The sequence below is a fragment of the Monodelphis domestica genome, chromosome 1 (genome assembly GCF_027887165.1).
Source record: "Monodelphis domestica isolate mMonDom1 chromosome 1, mMonDom1.pri, whole genome shotgun sequence".
Classification (NCBI taxonomy): Eukaryota; Metazoa; Chordata; class Mammalia; order Didelphimorphia; family Didelphidae; genus Monodelphis; species Monodelphis domestica.
Window position 1 is genome coordinate 697,951,586 of NC_077227.1, and position 20,707 is coordinate 697,972,292.

Consider the following 20,707-nt stretch of genomic DNA (forward strand, 5'->3'; position numbering starts at 1 on the left):
CTGCCCCAGGGCTGGCCCGCCGGGCCCCAGGAGAGGTGCACGCGGCCGCTGAGGGAAGGAGCCGGCTCGCTCGCTCCGCCCCTACCCCAGGGGGCGGGGCCTCACCTGCGGGCGGACCGGCACCAGGTAACCTAGGCTCAGCTCTTTAAACTCGTTCGGGCGCGCGCGCCCTACCCCCAACTCGCCCAAGAGGCAAGTCCAGTCGCAGCCTAGCCCGGGCCGGAACGAGCGGGGCTGCCGCGCTTTGTCCCCTGCAGCCGAGGTGAGAGCCGGCGCGAGCCGCGGCGCCCGCCCCCCAGGTTCGAGATGGTGGAGAGACGCTTCTCCAAACTCCTGCAGAAACTTTCCCTGCTGGGCTTGTCGCACCAGTACGAGCCAGTGGAGGATGCGGAGCTGGAGGGGTTGGTGGTGAGTGGCGGCTTCTCGGCGGGCGGGTAACAGGGACGGGGACCCCCAGGGGGCAGGCCTTGGCGGCCTGGACGCTATCTTCCTCCCTGCCTCCAAAAGGGGAGCGCGACGGGAAAGGAAACTTCGGGCCGGTCAGTGTCCGTGCTCGACCAAAGGTCTCTGAGGGGCGGCGTGCGCTTGGGCCCCTCTGCGGGGCAGAGTGGCCCATTGGCAGATGAACGAACCTGGGCAGCAGCGGCGTGTGCGGGCATGGGGCAGGGCAGGAGACCGTGCGCGCGCCGGGCACGGGCACGGGCACCGAGGGAGCTAGCTGCCTGCTGGATCTGCTCAGGGCTGGGGATCGGGGGACACTTGCCGAAGCCCCAAACCCCAGGGAAGATGAGGCTGCTAATCAGCCGCCCCCAGATTTTACCCGGGCATCCCGCTCTTCTAGGGATTTTGAAACAAATCAGCGATTCAAAATGAAATAGGCAGAGAAGACTTCAAAGTAAACGTTTGTTAATAAAAGACTTCACCTGACGCCCGATCCCATCTCTGGATGCACTCCCTTCCTCCCTTCCTCCCTCCCTCCCGCCACCTGTTCAGATTGTTACTGCCTTCTGATTAGATGAAACAAAAGTACTCGGGTTTCTGTCCCGGATTTCAGTTTGGCCAAGTACTTTCCGCACAGCCGCCCCTAGAGATAAGGCGGGATTAAGCCCCCTTAATGTTTAGTTTTCTGGTCCGTGTAGCAGAGATGCAGAACCGAGTCCCTAATTTTCTCATCTCTCAAGTGGAGAGGGGTGCTAAGGACTACTTGAGTCCTAAGATCCCTCCCAGCTTTAACCTCCTGTTTGCCAAGGCCCCTCTCAGCTCTCATATTCTGTTCTAAGGCCCCTTCCAGTCTGACGTTGTCTGCTCCAAGTTCTTGTAAACCTAGAATATAGCCCAAATAGGGAGTGATTAACAAGCATTTTTCCATCAACAAGATTTATGAAATCCTATGTGACAAGCACTGGTGCGTGGTGCCAAGGGCACAAGCACAGCCGTCAGACTGTTCCTGCTCACAATGAGTATTAAAGGGAACAGTTTGAGTATTGATGTGGATCCCAGTGTGAAGTCAGGCTGCTTTTTATTTATTCTCTCATTTTATGAAATCGATTATGTAAAGAAAAAGAATATTTCTAACTTGTTTGGCATGGTACTGCGTGGGGAGATTCATGAAATCATAGACTATTAGGGCTGGAAAGGATGTAAGAGATCATCTGGTCCTTATTTTACAGATGAGTAAGGCCCAGAGATCACACAACTAGTTAGTGGTAGAATGAGACCTGATTTTTGATGCATGAAATTGGAGTTAGATTCTGGAAACTTCTGACTCAGCTTCTTACTAGCCTTGTGCCAGTCATTCAGATGTCTAATGAGCCTGTCTTTTCATTTATAGAATGGGGATAATCATCCCTATCTTGCCTCCCTCACATTCTAAAGATCAAATGAGCTTGTGTATATGAAACAGTTATACAAGGGAGGCTAGGTGCTTAGTGGTTAGAGAGCCAGGCCTGGAGACAGGAGGTCCTAGTTTCAGAACTGACACTTCGTAGCTGTGTGACCCTGGACAAGTCACTTAACCCCAGTTGCTAAGCCCTTACTATTCTGCCTTGGAACTGATTCTTAATATCAATTCTAAGTTAGAAGGAAAGGGAGGGAAGGAGAAAGGAAAGAAAGGAAGGAAGAAAGGAAGGAAGGAAGGAAGGAAAGATTAAAAATTAAAAAACATACATGTTTTTCAGAGAAACCCATTCTTGGTTGTCATAGAAGAAAAGGATCAAATTTGGACCAAAAAGGAGACAAAATTGGACCAAATAGAAGCAATATTTTGACAACTGCTTGCAACTAGACCAGTGAGCTGGGAATTCCACCTTCTCTGATGATTCAGGATTTGTCTTAAGAAAGTTACTCTGGCTTCTTCCCTGCACCTCAGTTTTCCCTTCTGTAAAATGAGCCTAATAGCTACCACACCTGCTTGCTTATCATGAGATCATAGAGAGGAAGCTGGATGGTATCTAAGAGGCCACTGAGTCCAGTTGCCTCATTTTCCAGATAAGAGAACTGAGACCTAAAAAGGCTAAGAGACTTACCCAAGGATACATAGCTAATAAGAAGCAGAGGCACAATTTGAACCCATTTCCTCTGGCTCCAATTCCAGCATACTTTACCCTATACCAAGTATATATAGACTGCATTACTTTTGGCATAAGGCTTTGTACATAGTAAATACTTAAGAATCATATTATAGAATAGTCTGAGAACGCAATGGAAAAAATAGTGCTCTTAGGCAGTTCCCAAGATGTGAACAAGCTGTGTTTTAAAGAGTCATTTTTAAGGTCATCCATTGTTTAGAATTTGGGTCTCATTTGCCATTGAAACAATCTTATGTGGGGTCATTAGGTTCCTGAGCCAGCCCACAAAGACTTCACTTAATAGGAGTGATACTTTTTCTTTTTAAGTGCTTTACAGTTTAGAAAATACTTTTCACCCAACAAATCTTTGTGGCAGACAGTTGCGTTATTATTATCCCCATTTAACAGAGGAGGACACTAAGGGCCAAACTAAGATTTAGACTTGGTAAAGACTTTAGAAATTCTCAAGCCTAAATTTTTAAATTTAAAGATGAAAAAAAACAGATCTGGAGGGATTAAATGAGTAGGGATTACTAGCTAGAAAGGATTTAAGAGATCATGGAATAGAAACAAAGCTTTCATTTTTCAGAGGAGAAAACTGAGGCTTAGCAAGGTTAATTGACTTGCCCAATGTTGTACAGATTATAAATAGCAGAGAAGGGATTTGAACCCAGGTCTTCATACTCCAAAAGCCAGCAAGCCTTTCTTTTTCACCAGAGTTTTAAAAAACTGGAGAAATGGGAAATTCTTAGCCAGTAAGATTGCTAAAGGAGCCGTGGTAGGCCATAGTAAAGGGATAGGATTGCCTATGGGCCTGTATGTGAGCAGCTCTTATCCTACGGTAATAAGATACCCTATAACTTCAAAAGAGAAAGGAAACGGAGAGATCTTTCAAGTCCCAGCAAGACTGAAAAAGGGAGGCAGAAATGACCTTGCATAGCCACACAGCTAGTGAACAGTAGAGCCAAGGGGCAAAATTTCCCTTATTGTCTGCTGTCTTCTAAAGCTAGTCTGAAATTCCAAAGAAAAGCATCTCTTTTATCTCTTGGTGATAATTATTCTCCACTTCCCCATTGCCTACCAAGCTATAGCATCTTTTTTTTTTTTTTAATCCTTGCCAAGTGTCTGAGGCCAAATTTGAACCCAGTCCCTCCCATCTCCAGGTCTGGCTCTCAATCCATTGAGCCGCCCAGCTGCCTCACCCTACACCCCATCACATTTGGCAGTAAGTACCTCTGCCCAGACACCGTTCTCTTTTCCCAGGCCAGCTTGACTGAACTCAAGCTTGAGGCTCTTTGGGCTGCTCTCTTCTGGTCATGGGGTAGTTTTCTGGACTAATGCTATGCTTTAAGATACCAGTCCTGAGGGTGAGGTGGAGAAAAGAGGAAACCTTCTCCCCACTCCCTTCCCTCTGGAAGAGTCATAGGGGAAAAGGTATAGAGCATCCTCAACAACAGAGTTCTTGGGGGCAGTCAGGTGGCTCAGTGGCTAGAGAGCCAGGACTGGAGAGGGGAAGTCCTGGTTCAAATCTGGCCTTAGACACTTCCTAGCTGTGTGACCCTGGGCAAGTCACTTAACCTAATTTGCCTAGCCCTTACTACTCTTTTGCCTTGGAACTAGTTAACAGTATTGATTCTATGATAGACAGGAAGTGTTAAGGAAAAAAAAGAACAGAATTCTTGGCTGCTTCTCTTTTTTACCATCTCTCAAACTGACAAACCACACTGATTTCTGACTGATTTTGATTTCTCCATTTAATAAACAATTATCATTGTAAATGACAGCACAGTGCCTGAGACACAATGAGTTCTTAACAAATGCTTGTCAAAAACTGGCTTCACACATTTCTTAGCTGTGTGACCCTGGACAAGTCACTTGACCCCCATTGCCTAGCCCTTGATGCCCTTCTGTCTTGGAACCAACACACAATATTAATTCTAAGACAGAAGGTAAGGTTTTTTTTTTTAATGCTTGTTAACCTAATTTATAAATGGACATTTGTATTCCCAGATGTGAAGATTTTTTGATTACTTGTGAATATGGAAAATATTCAAAATTTTCCTTCATTCTGGATAATCATTAGATGGCTTGAATGAATAACTATAATGCCTTCTCCTTATGAACTCAAAAATGATTTTCAGACTTCAATTGGTGTCTGATTATTGATCATCTGTATTGTAGTAGGTACCAAAGGGGACACAAAATTGTAACATTCGTGGCTCTTTACTTCCAAGAACTTAAAATTCAACTCAGGAGACAAGCTGTGAGCACATGTGAAATTATGATGCCCATATGGCCCCAAAGATGAAATATAAGATTCTGCCTTTCTTCCTTTTGTGCAGAATTAGGGGACTTCAGACATGTTTTAATGCATGGAACATTGCAGACAATGTTAGATCCGGTTAATGGGGTGGCTAGTTTGACTGAAGAGGCTTCTTTTCTCTATATTTTTTGTTCATAGGGATGGCTCTTTGGGAGAAGGGGGAGTGGAGAATATATTGAGAAATGTAGGTGATATAAAAGATAATAGATAATTTAAAAAACTCTTAGTATCAATTCTAAAAGAGAAGAGTGGCAAGAGCTTTACAATCAGGGTTAAGTGACTTGCCCAAGGTCACATAGCTAGGAAATACCTGAGATTTGATTGGAACCCAGGTCCTCCCACTGTGCTCCTTAGCTGCCCCAACAGATAAAAAAAATTAACATTTATAAGCACATGAAAAGGTAAAGGAAAATAAAAAATATAAATAACTGTTATGGGTAAAAAATAAACTGGTAATTCTCCCAGACACTTATTTTGTGCCTTCCTTTGTACAAGGTACTGTGATAAGCATTAAGGATGCAAATATTTCATTTGCTCAGTTCCCAACCGCCCTTGGGGTCTTTCATTCTACTGGGGTGGGAACAGGTGAGCAAAGGAGTAAAATGTACACAGATCAGTGGAATACAAAACAGGGATTGATGGTGAGAAAAAGATTTTGGAAAAGTGTGCTAGGAACATACGGAGAGGAGGTAGCACTGTGTAATATTGAAGGTATTGGAGAGGATTGAAGGGGTACTGGGGATAAGGAAGAGTTGGTAACAGCGAATAGAGGAGGTGAAAGGACAGAGAGATTCTGGGGGGCTGGAGAGGGAAAATGGAGGAATTCGCTGTGGCTAAGAGGTTGTTTTTGAAGTTCCCTCACACTCATCCCACAGGAGAGGTACCCTGGGTTAGGTTAGGCTAAGGATGACAGGACCAGTGTCCTTGAGAGGACGTCTGGGGACTAGTGGAGAGTACTTAGCAAGGCTTGACTAGTACTTGAACCCCAGGGGTTCCCCCTGTTTGGCAAACAGACTGTTACTGTTGGTTCTTGTTTTTTACCTAGGCTAATGGCCAGCTTAGCCACCTGCCTCTCTTTCTTTGTTCTCCCTTCAATATGAATCTGACTGTGATCTTCTATTTCTCGAATAGTTTAATAGAGTAAATCAAGAAAAGGGAGAGGTTTGAGGGAAGTGGAGACCCTACTGGGTTTCTAGTTTTTCCTTTAGCTGAACCAAGATGGCTCAGCTTCAACTTATCTATCTTCTTCTTAGCTAATCAATGTCTCTATCCTACCGTAACAAGTGTCAAATGTCCTTCTTCAGAAGGTCAAGGGATGCAAAGGATCTTCAGGATGACCCCCTGAAGTTAAGGGATCAGCTCCTTCTCAGCAGCTGTTGTTGTTTGTTCCTCCTCTAATGGATGCTTTCAAACATACAGGAACCTTCTTTTTCATCTGGGTAAGGGAAATGGAGGCAAGGCTTTTCCACAGGTTGGGATCTAGAGTTCCAGGTCTTTGCTCCACACTTGACAGAGTTCAGAAGGCAAAGACCCTTCTGTTAGCAGTTTCTCCCACAATCCTCTTCTCTCACTCCAACTGTCACTCCTCCTCCTGTCATATTCCAACTGCTGACTGCTCCACCTCAGTGGGCAGAAATGCAAAAGCTTGATTCACAGTTTTCCTTTCCACAACAGTGGATAGACTGCTACATCTAGAAACAGGAGGTCCTGGGTTCAAATGTGACCTCAGACACTTCCTAGCTATGTGACCCTGGGCAAGTCACTTAACCCCCATTAGCTAGATCTAACTGCTCTTCTGCCTTGGAATCTATAATTAATATCAATTCTAAGATAGAAGGTAAAAGTTTAAAAGGGGGGGGAAGCATGGAGAGGACAATTCTAACTGGGGCAGGGTAGTTGGGGAAGGTGGAGAGTAAGGCTTCACAAAATAGGTGATACTTAAGCCTTGAAAGAAAATGAAGATTCTGAAAGGGAGAGATGAGGAAGGCATGCATCCCAGACTTGGGGGCTGCTCTGGGGAATTCATAGTGGCAAGACAGCAATTCTTAAATCTGGGGAATAGCAAATAGTCCAGACTGGTTGGAATTATAGTGTATGTGACAAGGAGGAATATGAATTTAGACCAGTAAAGCAGATTGACATTGGATTGTAAAGGGACTTAAATATCTAAGCCTGTGGAGTTTGCATTTTCTCCCAGAGGCATTTGAGCAGGGACATTTGAGTCAGATGTATGCCTTAGGAAGGTTATTTTAGCAGCTGCACAGAGGAAGGCTTGGAGAGAGGATACTAGAAGCCAAGACACCTTGGGTGTTAGGATTATGCAGGAAGAGACTGGCCTAGATGCAAGAGTTATTGTGTTAGCTGAGTGACCCTGGGCAAGTCACTTACCCCCAGGCTCTTCTGCCTTGGAATCAATTTTTTTTTACATTTTAGTTATTTATTTAGAATATTCTTCTTTGGTTACATGGTTCATGTTCTTTCCCTCGTTTCTTCCCTCCTCACTCCCAGAGCTGATGAGCAATTTCACTGGATTATACTGGAATCAACATTTATTATCAATTCTAAGTTATGGAGGGAGAATGGACAGGACTTAACAAATGATTAAAGATGAGGGGAGTGATGAGGAGAAGAATCAGACAAACTGGGAAGACGGCAGTGCTTTTCATGGAAATCGGAGAGCTGGTTAGAGGGAGAGGAATGGGGATAAAGGTGGTAAATTACATTTTGGAAAGGAAAGTTATTCCAAAATGATATTTTATTCATTATCAAATAAATCAGTTGTATAAGTGGGGATTGCTTTCTGGGTTCGGAGGAGGAAAAGGTCACTGTGGTCATATGTGGAGGAAGGGAAACCTGAGCTGAGCCTTGAAGAATGAAGAAAGTCATGTGGGGAGGAGGGTGTGGAGGCAATGACAAAAGGGTAGAACAAAATAAGCTTAATGTTCACACCATCCCTGTTAGATGGGTAGAAGATGAGCAGTCTCATCCAGCTCCAAAGTGGTTGAGTGGGGCAGGGTTTATAGTCAGGCAGTCATTCACTGTGCAATTATGAAGCACCTACTATGTGCCGGGCACTGTGTTAAGTTCAGAGGTTACAAAGAAAGGCAGGAAATAGTACCTACTCTCAAGGAGCTCACAGTCTACTGGAAGAGACAACTATATCAAATGGTATATGGTGGAGATAATCAGTTGAGAGAAGTAACTACCAGCATTAGGGAGGATCAGAAAATGCTTCTTATAGAAGAAGAAATTTCAGCTGAGACTTGTAGGCAGCCGGGAGACAGAGATGAAGGAGAGAATTCCAAGTTTGGGGGCAGCAGCCAATGCGAAAGGCTAGAAATGAGATGGAATGTCTTGTCCAAGGAACAATAGGGAGACCAGTGAGTCCCGGGATGAATAAGGTGTAAAAAGACTAGAAAGGCAGGAAGGAAACGGGTCATGAAGAGCTTAAACACCAAACAGAGTCTTTCCTCTAGAGGCTGCCCAGAGGTGAGAGGGAGCCGCTGGAGTTTAGTGAATAGAGAGAGGGGTTACATGGTCAGACCTGTTTGACAGCTAAAAGGAGAATAGTCTAAAGTGAAGAGAGACAAGGCAAGGAGAGTAACCAGAAGGCTATTGAAATAGTTGAGTGTGTGTGTGTGTGTTAGACGTGAGATGGGCCACCTGTACCAGGGGAGTAGCAATGTCAGAGGAGAGAAGACGTGATAAGTGAAAGGGATTATGAAGGTAAAATTGCTGGGCTTTCAAGGACTAACTAAAGTTCTGCCTCCCTAATGAAACCTTTCTTGGTCCTTCCAGATTTCTCCAAAGTTCCTTTCATTTGAACTCCTATACCAGTCTTTAAAAAAAAAAAAATCTTTACCTTCAGTCTTAGAATCAATACAATGTATTGGTTCCAAGGCAGAAGGGGTAGGCAATGGGGGTTAAGTGACTTGCCCAGAGTCACACAGCTAGGAAGTTTCTGAGGCCAGATTTGAACCTAGGACTTCTATCTCTAGGTGTGGCTCTCAATCCACTGAACCACCTCGCTGCCTCACTAGAGTACTCTTTCCTAAATAAATTAGCACCTACATATATATGTGTGTGTGTGTGTGTGCATATATATATATATATATATATATATATATATATATATATATATATATATTCATTCATTTTTTATTGGCAACAGATTGGAGATGGGGCCGGTAATTAAGTACTATACAGCAGGCTGACACTGGGGTTGGGAGCCTAGATGACTGGGAGGTTGGTAAAGCTCTCCACATCCATGGGGAACTTCAGAGGAGGGAAGAGTTTGAGGAAAGATGATGAGTTCAGGTTTAGACACATCGAGTTGGAGATGTGAGTCTGGAGGTTAGGAGAGAGGGTAGGCCTGGATGAGTAAAACGGAGAATTATCAGTCTAGAGACGATGATTGAAGTCACGGCAGCTAATGAGATCACCAAGTTAAATAATTCGAGGGAGAAGGGAAGAGGGCCCAGATCAGAGCTCTACGGATCACTCAGGATCAAGATCTTTTTCTCACAATTTCTCTTCCCCAATTTACTGACTGTGGTGTCAAGAAGGATAAGAGTTCCACAGCAAGGAGGGCTGAGGCTTAGTAACCAGGAAGCTGACGAATAGAAGGAAGGAAGAGGAGAGCAGCAGTGAGGGCAGACTGAAGCCAAAGAGGGCAGTCACCTCACACAGGGACAGCTTGTGGAGAGGTGCCCCCAGGCTGGTCCTAACTGCTAGGAACTAGGGGAGACCGCAGTGGCCAGCTCTGGCATGATCTGCTAAGTGCAGGTTCCAGGTTCTAGTCACAGCGCTGGAGGGAGGATGAGGAAAAGATTCCTGGGCCAAGGGGCCAAGGAAATCATGGGAAGTGACCGAGTTGGAGGAGGCTGTTGGGGGACTGCTGCTGAGGGGGGGGGTGTTGTTTAATGGAATTCTTCTTGGGGGAAGGCTATTTGAGAGGAAATGAGGAATGGACCCAGCAGCCACAAATGGAGCAGTCCAATAGACAGAGGCTTGAGACATGGGACATGACAGATGGAGGAAGCTTCAACAAGCACCCCAATGGTGGACTGGCTGTTCACTGATCCAAGCCCAATGGGGTGGTTCCTTTGCCATTACATCTTCACAACAGCTGCCCAGTAGCCCACCCGTGTAACTTGGGTGAACCTCCAAAAAAGAAGTCTGAGGAATGGCCAGATGGGAGAAAGATCAGGATAGAACAGTGCCAAGGAAATCCAAAAGAAAGTGTCAGGGGGAAGAGGCCGATCACGAGTGGCAAATGCTACAGGAAGGTCAAGCAGGATGAAGGGCTGTCAGTGATTTGGCAATTAAGAGGTCATTGGTAACTCTGGAGAGAGCAGTTTCATTTGAATGAAGACGTCAAACGCCAGGTTGTACAGAGTTAGAAAGGCGTGAAAGGAAGTGGAGGTGTTGGTTATAGAAGACTTTCTCAAGGAGTTTAGCCATGAAAAAGGGGAAGATATAGGATGAAAGCTAGTAGGAATGCATGAGTCAAAGGAAGACTTTGAATATGAAGTTGAAAGGGGCATGTTTGTAGGCAGTACAGTAGCCACAGCCTATAGACAAGAAGTGAGAAGGTGGGGATGATGGAAGGGGCAATCTGCTGGAGAATGGAATGGAATGGGATCCTCTATGCATATGGAGGTCTTTGCCTTGGCAAGGAAAAGGGTCACCTTATTGATTCAAGACAAGGGTGAAGGAGGAGACAGTAGCAGAAGGAATCTGAGTGATATAGGATGAGGAGAAGGGGACAACAGGGAGGTCTCAGCAAACAGCACCAGCTTTTTTTCAGCTAAGAAGGTAAAGGGAGGAAGAGCTGCTGTGGTGAATGAGACAGTGAGTTAATTTGGGAGGCATAAAAGAATTGCCTTGTCATAATAAAGGCCCCTACTTTTTGAGCTAGAAGGGTCTTTAGAGATTATCTGGTACAATAACTTTATTGTACAGAAGAGAAAAGTGTAAGAGAGGGAAATGACTTGTTCAAGATCTCACAGTTAGTGTGGCAGGATTAGAACTACCTAGACCTGAGATCTAGTCTTTTTTATACTATAACTCACTGTCTCAGGTAATAATTGAGCCATAAGTCAAATCCAGACTTCTTCACAGCTTCCATTCCCTCAATTCTGATTTTCTAGCTTTTTAAGACACAGTACAGCACTCCAGCTACAGGGGAGGAATGACAAGAGGTAGGAGGAAGTGTAGTCACCACTGATGACCATTAACGAATAAGATCTAAGAAGCAAATTAATAGAGCAGCTAAGTGGCTCAGTGGATAGAGAGCTAGGCCTGGAGATGGGTTCAAATGTGACCTCAGACACTTTCTAGCTGGGTGACCCTGGGCAAGTCACTTAACCCCCATTGCCTAGTCCTTGCCACTCTTTTGCCTTGGAACCAATACATAGTATCCATTCTAAGACAGAGGGTAACAAGTGAGATAAGACCATTTCCCACTATCCCAGAGACACATTGAAACACCTTTGATCTGCCTTCTTTGGCAGTAGTTATAGTGTTGTCGCAACCAATAAAACCAATGGCAAATAAAAATGGAGTATCCCTAATACAGTTTTACAAAGAGGCCAATTAAAACTCACAAGTTAGGTCACTTAAGGAGAAAGATGGGCAGAGTGGAAACTCCAGCATCATGGCACATTTGGAAAGGAGTTTCAGTAACTAGCGTGGCTCTTTATGAACATACTGCATTTGTGTTGCGTGGGGTTCAGGTACTCTTCTAACTAGAAAGTAAGGTGACTTGTTCAGGCATTTCAGTCATGTCTGACTCTTTGTGACCCTATTCAGTGTTCTCTTAGCAAAGATTCTGGAGTTCTTTGCCATTTCCTTTTCTAGTTCATTTTGCAGAGGAGAAAACAGCCAGATAGGCGATTTGTCCAGGGTCACATAGCTAATAAGTGTCTGAGACAGAATTTGAACTCAGGTCTTCCTGACTCAAGTCTCAATGCTTTATCCACTTCACCACCTGTCTGCCCAAGGTAAATACAAGTAGTTAAAATGCATAATTGTATAGATATGAGAATGTTATCAGCTAGAGACTCCTCTAAAGCTAGTTGAAAATTCTTGCTTAGGCACTGATACAAAGAGGTCAAAATGAAACATTTGCTAAATGCATCGCATTTGCACAGATTTTGAAGTGAGATATGGAATATGTACCTCTAGATAGAAGATAGAAAGGCAGGTGGAAAGGGAAACACTGTCAATCTTTCTCAGGTTTCTGCTAGCTAGAAATCAGAAGATGGAACCGACCCGAGATGAGCAGTCCTTAAGCTGGATGACAAATTTATAACTCAGGACTGCAGTAACTCAGGTTCTTCTTTTCAACATGATTACTCCAAGTAGCATTATGGGCACTGTTTGTTGGCTGAGTCGGATTCAACGTAATTGGGAAATATAGTACAACAGAAATTAAAATACAATAGAACCTCCAAAAAGAAAGAACCATTTTCCTTGGCACGGTGCTTTAATAATAAGTATTTGTGGGCTCTCTGGCAAAAATGAATAATAAGAATATAGGTATCAAGTGAACATGTGTACAACCTAGTGGAATTGCTTGTTGGCTCTGGGAGGGGGGAAGGGGAGAGAGAAAACGAATTATGGAAACATGGAAAAATATTTAAAAATTAAAATTAAAAAATGTTAATTAAAAATAATTAAAAAGAAAATTAAAATCCACAACATCATAAACCATTTTCTCCTGACAATGTCTTTTCAATAAAAACGCTATTCTAATTAAAAAAAAAATTATTTGCTGAATTGTTCAATAGCAATGCCAATGTAATGCTCAGAATGAAACTGGTTAATTTTCATTTTGTAGCACATCCTTTCCTGTTCTCCTAGCCTGTTTCCCTCTCTTTTTCTCTCCAACATTTTCCACAGTTTCTTAGAATTAAAGCAAATATATATTTTATGTATATTTAATGTATACATGTGTTTACATATGTACATTTTATACCCATATCATTACATGTATTTTACATATATGTAGTTTAGGAAGGGAAAAGTTCAGAACCAAACTCCTTCCCTGATCGCTCTTCAGGGGAGGTAGTCTTTAGTTTATTCTGGCCGGTTTAGATTCTTTCAAACACAAGTTACACAAAGACCATCGCAAAAAGCCCAATCGTGAGTAAATTCATTTGTCCAAGCAAAACAGTAAACAGAAGTCAGAGAAGTTATGCAGATTAGAATAGACAAAATGCCCAAGAGGATGAGCTTTTCATTGGGGAGCTGCCCCAAGGAGAGAAGGCTGGATAACACTCCAGGGGGAAATCCTCTCTCTGAAGTCTCTAGAAAAGGAAGCTGGAAATCCGGGGTTTGTTGGGGAATCACCTCCTCCGAGGTGTCTACAGCATCTCAGTGAGTCCTTTCTGCATGTCTGAAGCATTGTGCTTTAACAGTCAGGAGTTAAATTTACCTAGCATGAAAAAATCCCCAAGTTCAGGCAGAAGCTGGTTACCTATTTCATATATGTTTGAATTAAATGAGTTTCCTCTGTGACTTTTTGAAAATATAAATTTCACATGGTTACGTGGTAACGTATTTTATATATCATACAGATGTCACATATATAATATAGATATCATATATACATATATATAATATATGTCAGTCACAAAAATCACAGGGGAAACTGTCCATGCAATTGACATCTACCTTTCTCTCCTTCAAAGTCCAGCCAAAATGTCACCTCCTCCCTGAAACCATCCACGAAAGGGAGGGATCTCCCTTTCTCTCATTCTCTTATTGAACTCTTTGCCATAAATTAATGCCTAATTATGCTCGTTAATTTATTCTTTCATTCCACATCCATTTCAGTGACTGTGTCTGAATAGAACTTTCCATTCCTAGGACCAGCCTTCATTTCCTTCTTACACAATTGCAGCAGTTTCCTAACAGGTCATTCTGTTCTCTTCTCCCTTTGATCTATTCAATTCTTCCTGGGAACCTACTGAATAAAGTTCAACAGGGTTTACCTGGCATTCAAGGCTCTACACACTCTGCTACCATCCTTTCTTCCCAGCCTTATCTCACACCACTTGCTTCTATGCATTCTATGATTAATCACTTGAATGCCTTCGACACTTAAGAAAATTTGTTTTTAATTTCTCTGCTTTTGTTCACACCCCAAAGGTTCTGCTTTCCCTTCCTATACCCAAAGAAGTTGGTTCAAAGCTTTGCTTTTTCTGTTGTTTTTTTAAAAAAACAAACCAAGTCTATTCATTTATTCATAATATACATTACTTATTCAACAACTACTTAATTTTTTAGTTTTAATAATGGTCTTTAAACAAGGTAGAAAGATTAATCTGAGAAGCCACACAGAGCCTCAATCCTTGAATTTCCCTCAACAAGTCCCTTAAAATAGGCTTTCCTAATGAGGGGATGCCCATCAATTGGGGAATGGCTGAACAAACTGTGGTATATGTTGGTGATGGAGTACTATTGTGCTCAAAGGAATAATAAAGTGGAGAAGTTCCATGGAGACTGGAACAACCTCCAGGAAGTGATGCAGAGCGAGAGGAGCAGAACCAGGAGAACATTGTACACAGAGACTAATACACTGTGGTATAATCGAACGTAATGGACTTCTCCATCAGTAGTGGTGTAATGTCCCTGAACAACTTACAGGGATCCAGGAGAAAAAAACACCATTCATAAGCAAAGGATAAACTATGGGAGTGGAAACACCGAGAAAAAGCAACTGCCTGAATACAGAGGTTGAGGGGACATGACAGAGGATAGACTTTAAATGAACACTCTAATGCAAATACTATCAACAAAGCAATGGGTTCAAATCAAGAAAACATCTAATGCCCAGTGGACTTACGCGTCGGCTATGGGGGGTGGGGGGGGGAGGAAAAGAAAATGATCTATGTCTTTAATGAATAATGCTTGGAAATGATCAAATAAAATATATTTAAAAAAATAAATAAATAAAAAAAAAATAAAAAAAATAGGCTTTCCTGGGGGCAGCTGGGTAGCTCATTGGCTTGAGAGCCAGGCCCAGAGATGGGAGGTCCCGAGTTCAAATTTGACCTCAGTCACTACCTATATGACCCTGGGGAAGTCACTTGATCCCCATTGCCTAGCCCTTACCACTCTTCTGCCTTAGAACCAATATCCAGTATTGATTCTAAGATGGAAGGTAAGGGTTTAATAAATAATAATAATAGGCTTTCTTCCACCCTATTTTCCACCAGTTAAAGACCAGAGAAAAATAGGAAAGGAGTGAATGAGGGAAAGAAAGCCAGGAAAGCAGAACTAACCAACCTTTAAAATGTCTCCTCTTCCAAGAAGCCTTCCTTGACTTGTCTTAGTAATTTTGCTTGCATTTCTCTAATATGCTTTTCATGTTTTATTTTTTACTACACTTGTCTATAGATCTTAACATGTCTTATCTAAATTTTCTCTCTCCCAGAGCACTGAGTACAGTGCCTTGCTCACAGTGGGCACTTAACAAATATGCATTAAGTTCATTTGAATTCTGTCTGTGAAAGTGTGAATAGGTTGCTCAATGGTTAGAGCACTGAACCTGAGGTCAAGAAGACTTGAGTTCAAATTCTATTTAAGACACTGGCTATGTGACCCTGGGCAAGTCACTTAACCTGTCTGCCCTGGCTTCCTCATCTGTAAAATGGGAATAATAGTAAGTAATCCCCGCAAGGTTGTAAGATTAAAATGAGATAATATTTGTAAAGCACTTTGCAGAACTTCTTAGCATTATATAAATGCTAGATATTATTGTTGTTGTTATTTATTATTATTATTGGGGTGCCCTAAATCTACTTTAAGGATCCTTTTAGCTTTGACATTTTGTGTTCCAAAGGCCTTTACAGCTCTGACATCCATCTGATCAGTCTGTCTCTAGAACATTGTATTCATTTCTCAAGAACCATAATTTCGAAAGGACATCGATGGAGAGGTGGAGAGCATTCTGAGGAAATCAGTGAGGATGATGAAGATTATTAATGCCATTTAAGGATTTCTTGTAGGGACTGTGGATGCTTAGCTAGGAGTTGAGAAGATTGAGGGATGAGAGTGAAACTGTTTTTATGGTTTCTCCTTGTGTGGTCATTTCAGTTGTGAATGACTCTTCATGACCCTGTTTGGAGTTTTCATGGCTACTGGAGTGGTTTTCCATTTCCTTCTCCAACTCATTTGTCAGATGAGGAAACCCAGGCAAAGAGGGCAAAGCGAATTGCCCAGCGTCATATAGCTAGTAAGTGTCTGAGGCTGTAGGTCTTCTTGACTCCAGGTCTGGCACTCTATCCACTATGCCACCCAGTTGCCCTTGATTATGACAGCTAAAATTCTAAAGGAGGATTAGGGGAGAGAGAGTTTAGGCGAGACATAGTCCATGCCTTCATGGAGATTTTGGTTTAATAAGCAGATCAGCACATATATAGTAACCTTGGGCACATTATCTTCCCCTCTCAGCCTTCTTTTTTTCATCTATGAATATGTGAGTTTTGGATTAGATTGAGAGTTCCCAACCTGTGGGAGAAATTTTGAAACAAGTTCATCAGTCCATGTGTGCTCCATGCAACATCATTTTTTAAAAAACCCTTACCTTCTGTTTTAGAATCAATGCTGTGTAGGCAAGAAGAGCAGTAAGGGCTAGGCAATGGAAGTTAAATCACTTACCCAGGGTCACCCAGCTAGGAAGTATTTGAGAACAAATATTAATCCAGGACCTCCCATTTCTAGGCCTGGCTCTCAATCCACTGAGCCATCTAGCTGCCCCCAGAAGCTTTTTAAAATTTTATACTATTGAAAATCAATATCACTCAGAGGACAGTGGAGATATACATGGTGAATGTGAGCAGGCTGGAACATATAATAATTTCAGCCCTCCAAAGAAGAGCCAGAGTAAAGAGTATTATCAAAGAAGTATATGATCCAAATGTTGGAGGGGATGTGGGAAAATGGAGATACTAATACACTGTTGGTGGAGCTGTGAGCTGATCCAGCTATTTTGGAGAGCAGTTTGGAATTATACCCAGAGTTGTTTCCCAAGGAAATCGGGGAAAAAGGAAAAGAATCCATATGTTCCAAAATATTTATAGCAGCTCTCTTTGTGGTGGCAAAGAACTGGAAGCTGAGGGGATGCCTATCAAGTGGGGAATGGTTGAACAAATTATGGTATATGATTGTGATGGAATACTATTGCACCATAAGAAATGATGAGCAGACCAGTTTCAAAAGAACTTGGGAAGAACTACATGGAATAATGAACAATGGAATGAACAGAGCCAAGAGAATATCATACAACACTGCAGATTTAATACTTGAAGAATGAATCGTGAATGTTACTTCCAGGGAGTGAATCGAAAGGTGGAAACAGGAGAGATATAATTTGTATGTACGTGTCTGTCTCCCAGATGATGCCTTCTATACTGTAGGAAGGGGAGGAGAGGCTGGGACACTTGTAGATAAAGTCCATTTAAAAATTATGTAGCACAAAAAAGAAGAAATAACTATATGATCCAAAAGTAAGATAGATTGGTCCCATGGTAAATATGAGGGATAACTGATGTACAATCTATCTTCTCTGCCAGTAACCTCTCAGTATCAGAAGAAATGGAGAATATTCACCAGCATGTTGGGTGGACTCCCTGAGACAAACTTGTAGTAGAACATGGGGCAAGAGCAACACAGAATGAACATTGCTGGAAGGAACCTCTATCCACATATAGGAAATTACAGATCTATTCAAATATTGTGGAACCTCTGTTTCATCTGTGCTACTGGGACGTGGGAAAGAAAGGAGGGTGCTGTTGCTCAAGCCAGAAAAATTGCTTCCCAGTCCCCTTACGAAACTGGCAAACTCCTTCAGAGCCCAGCTTGTTCAAGGACGAGAGCAGGTACCAAGCTGTCAACATTGAATAATCAAATTCCACAACCCATTCAATGATAGGGTGTGAGTACAGCAGCTACCTCCATTTAACTTCTCTAAGAGTCTACTAAACTTTAATCTTTCTCTTTCTTTATCCTTCTACTTTGGTCTAACATAAGGCTTTCTTTTTCTTTTCCTTCTGTCTGCCTTTCTGTCTTGTTAGCTCTTTTCTAACTGTTTTTTCCTTCTTTCTCCCTTTTTTTCTCTATTATTTTTTTAAAAATTTCTTTTATCCCTTAACTGAATATATATGGAATAAAGACAGTTAAAAATAATTTGTTGAAGTTGTTGCAAATATTGAATAAGATGTTCTGTTTCCTGTTGAATGAACAGTCCATTGAGTTGATCTATGAACACATGTCTCTTGGACACTACAGATGAATTGCTCACTTGCAGAGTCCACAGTTGAATAGGAGGAAGAGATTAGGCAGAACTGCATATCTACAGGATGTTCAATGATCCCACGCTGCTTTCTCCTTGGGACAAAAACTCATCTTTTTAGTAGCAAAATTCTTCTGTTGATATGATATGACTGCAAATGGTGGAATGCCACAGTTTCAAATAATCAAACTTGTGGATAACCAAAAAAGCAATGGAGAAGTATACATTGAGCCTAAATAGGCTATAAGCTATTACCAGCAATGACTTGCATGTCATGAAAGTGATATAAGAAAGGGAAGCTAGATGGCTCAATGGATTGAGAGCCAGGTCTAAAGATGGGAGGTCCTGGGTTCAAATTTGGTCACAGATACTTCCTAGCTGTGTGACCCTGGGTAAGACACTTAACCCCCATCGCCTAGCTCTTACTGCTCTTCTGCCTTGGAACTGATACTTAGTATTGATTCTAAGACAGAAGGAATTTTTTTTTGATGGTATAAAACATCTATAAAATACATACTTGGAAAAGGAGGTAGACTAGTCATTTATAGAGCAAAGAACCAGAAATGGATAAACCAGATACTGCTGGATACCCATGCCATTTTAAAAAGCCTAAAAGATCTCCCAGAGCATTAGGTGGACCCCTTTAGGGGACTTATGGTAGGAGGAGGACACAACTTGTACAAGATAAGGTGTGATTAAATTGCAATCTGTTCTGTTGGGAATATCCATATTGATATTAAGGCCCATTGAAGTTCTAAGACTCCCGTTTGCCAATCTGAACAAATGAATTGTAAGGATTACCTTACTCTGAATGAGGAAAAAAAACTGAATTAAGTTGTTTTTTTACTAGTGTTTACTACAACTAAATTGAAAAACCTTTGACCCTCAGGAGAAAATAAACTGAAGAAGGAAATGTCAAACCGCTCTAATATCTTTGCTGAGAAAATCCCAAATGGGTCACAAAGAGCAGTTTGACATTTCCTTCTTCAGTTTATTTTACAGATGTGCAAACCAAGACAAACAGGGTTAAGCGACTTGCCCAGTATCAAACAGCTAATACATTCTGAGACCAAATTCGAACTCAGATCTTTCTAACTCCAGGCCAGGCACTCTATTCACAATATCATATAGCTTATTTGAGAGTTCCTTATATTAATGAAATCACAGGTCTGTTCTTGATCCCTTTCCTCTTTGTAACATCAAAGGAGAAAATATGGAGAAAGACTTATTTTCTCCTGAAAATGCCTGAATAGGTGAGGAAACTCCCTACCAGGGCAGATTGATATGTATCTGCTTTTAAAGGTATAATATTGGACGTGGCTGCTGGACTCAGTAGACAGAGAGTCAGAACTGGAGATGGGAGGTCCTGCGTTCTAATATGGCCTCAGACGCTTCCTAGCTGTGTGACCCTGGGCAGATCACTTATCTCCCACTGCCTACGCCTTACTGCTCTTCTGCATTAGAACCAATACATAGAATTGATTCCAAGATGGAAGGTAAGGGTTAAAAAAAAAATTAAGTATATTCTGAAAGACTTGCTGAGAGTACTTAGAAGCTATGTGACTTGTTCAGGGTCTCGTAGCTAATGAGTCTCAGATCTTTCTGGCTTCTATCTACTATGCCATGCTGAGGAGAATATGCCATTGGCTATAGAGCTGGAAGAGCTAGTATAGAATTCCTATTTAAATTGTGCCTGTTGGAAATGAGAAAAAAAATTGTTTCCCATTTACTGGACTTTTTCCAAATTAATCATTGTGAGATTAATGGTTAGTATGAAGACTAGAATCATAGATTTTGAGTAAGAAAGGACCTTAGAGAATTGGAAATTGAAGGGATGTCCATCAATTGGGATGGATGAACAAATTGTGGTATATGTTGGTGATGGAAAACTATTGTGCTATGAGAAGTGATAAGCAGGATGATTTTAGAAAAAGCTAGAAAGATCTGCAGGAACTGATGCAGAGTGAAATAAGCAGAACCAGAAGAGCATTATACATAGTCACAGCAGTATCGTGCGATGATCAACCCCTAAAACTTGGCTACTCTCAGCAATGCAGTGGTCTGGGACGATTCTGAAGGACTCATAAGCAGGGAAGGCTCTCCACCTCAAGAGAAAGAACTGTTGGAGTTGTCTTTCACATCACTGTATTTATGGGTTGGTTTTGATATTTTGGTTTTGCATGATCATACATATCTGGCCAGATCAAATTCCTTATCATCTCTGAGTTGGGGGAGGGAAGAGGAGACAGTTTGGATCTTATTATTTCGGAAAACATATGTTGAAAATTATTATTACATGTCATTGGGGAAATAAAATAACTTTGAATTTTTTTAAAAAAAGGACCTCAGAGGGCGTTTATTCCAGCTCCCTCATTTTGAGACCAAGAGAAGTTAAATGACTTCCCCAAAGCCATGCAGATAGCAAGTGGGAAAGCTAAGATTTAAACCCAGTCCCTCTGAATTCAAATCCCATTATTTCCATAGTAAAACTAGCCTGTAATATGCAAGTCTAGA

The 20,707-nt window shown here is 42.0% G+C and overlaps 1 protein-coding gene across 1 annotated transcript in view; it reads left to right on the plus strand.

The window, feature by feature from the left end:
- The first annotated feature begins 132 nt into the window (after positions 1-132).
- Positions 133-20,707, plus strand: part of ATP2C2 (ATPase secretory pathway Ca2+ transporting 2) — a 117,274-nt gene continuing 96,699 nt past the window's right edge. Inside the window, exon 1 of the mRNA XM_007477242.3 lies at positions 133-408. Within this exon, the coding sequence (XP_007477304.2) occupies positions 307-408 (102 nt within the window). The 5' untranslated portion in view covers positions 133-306. The remainder of the gene's footprint in view (positions 409-20,707) is intronic.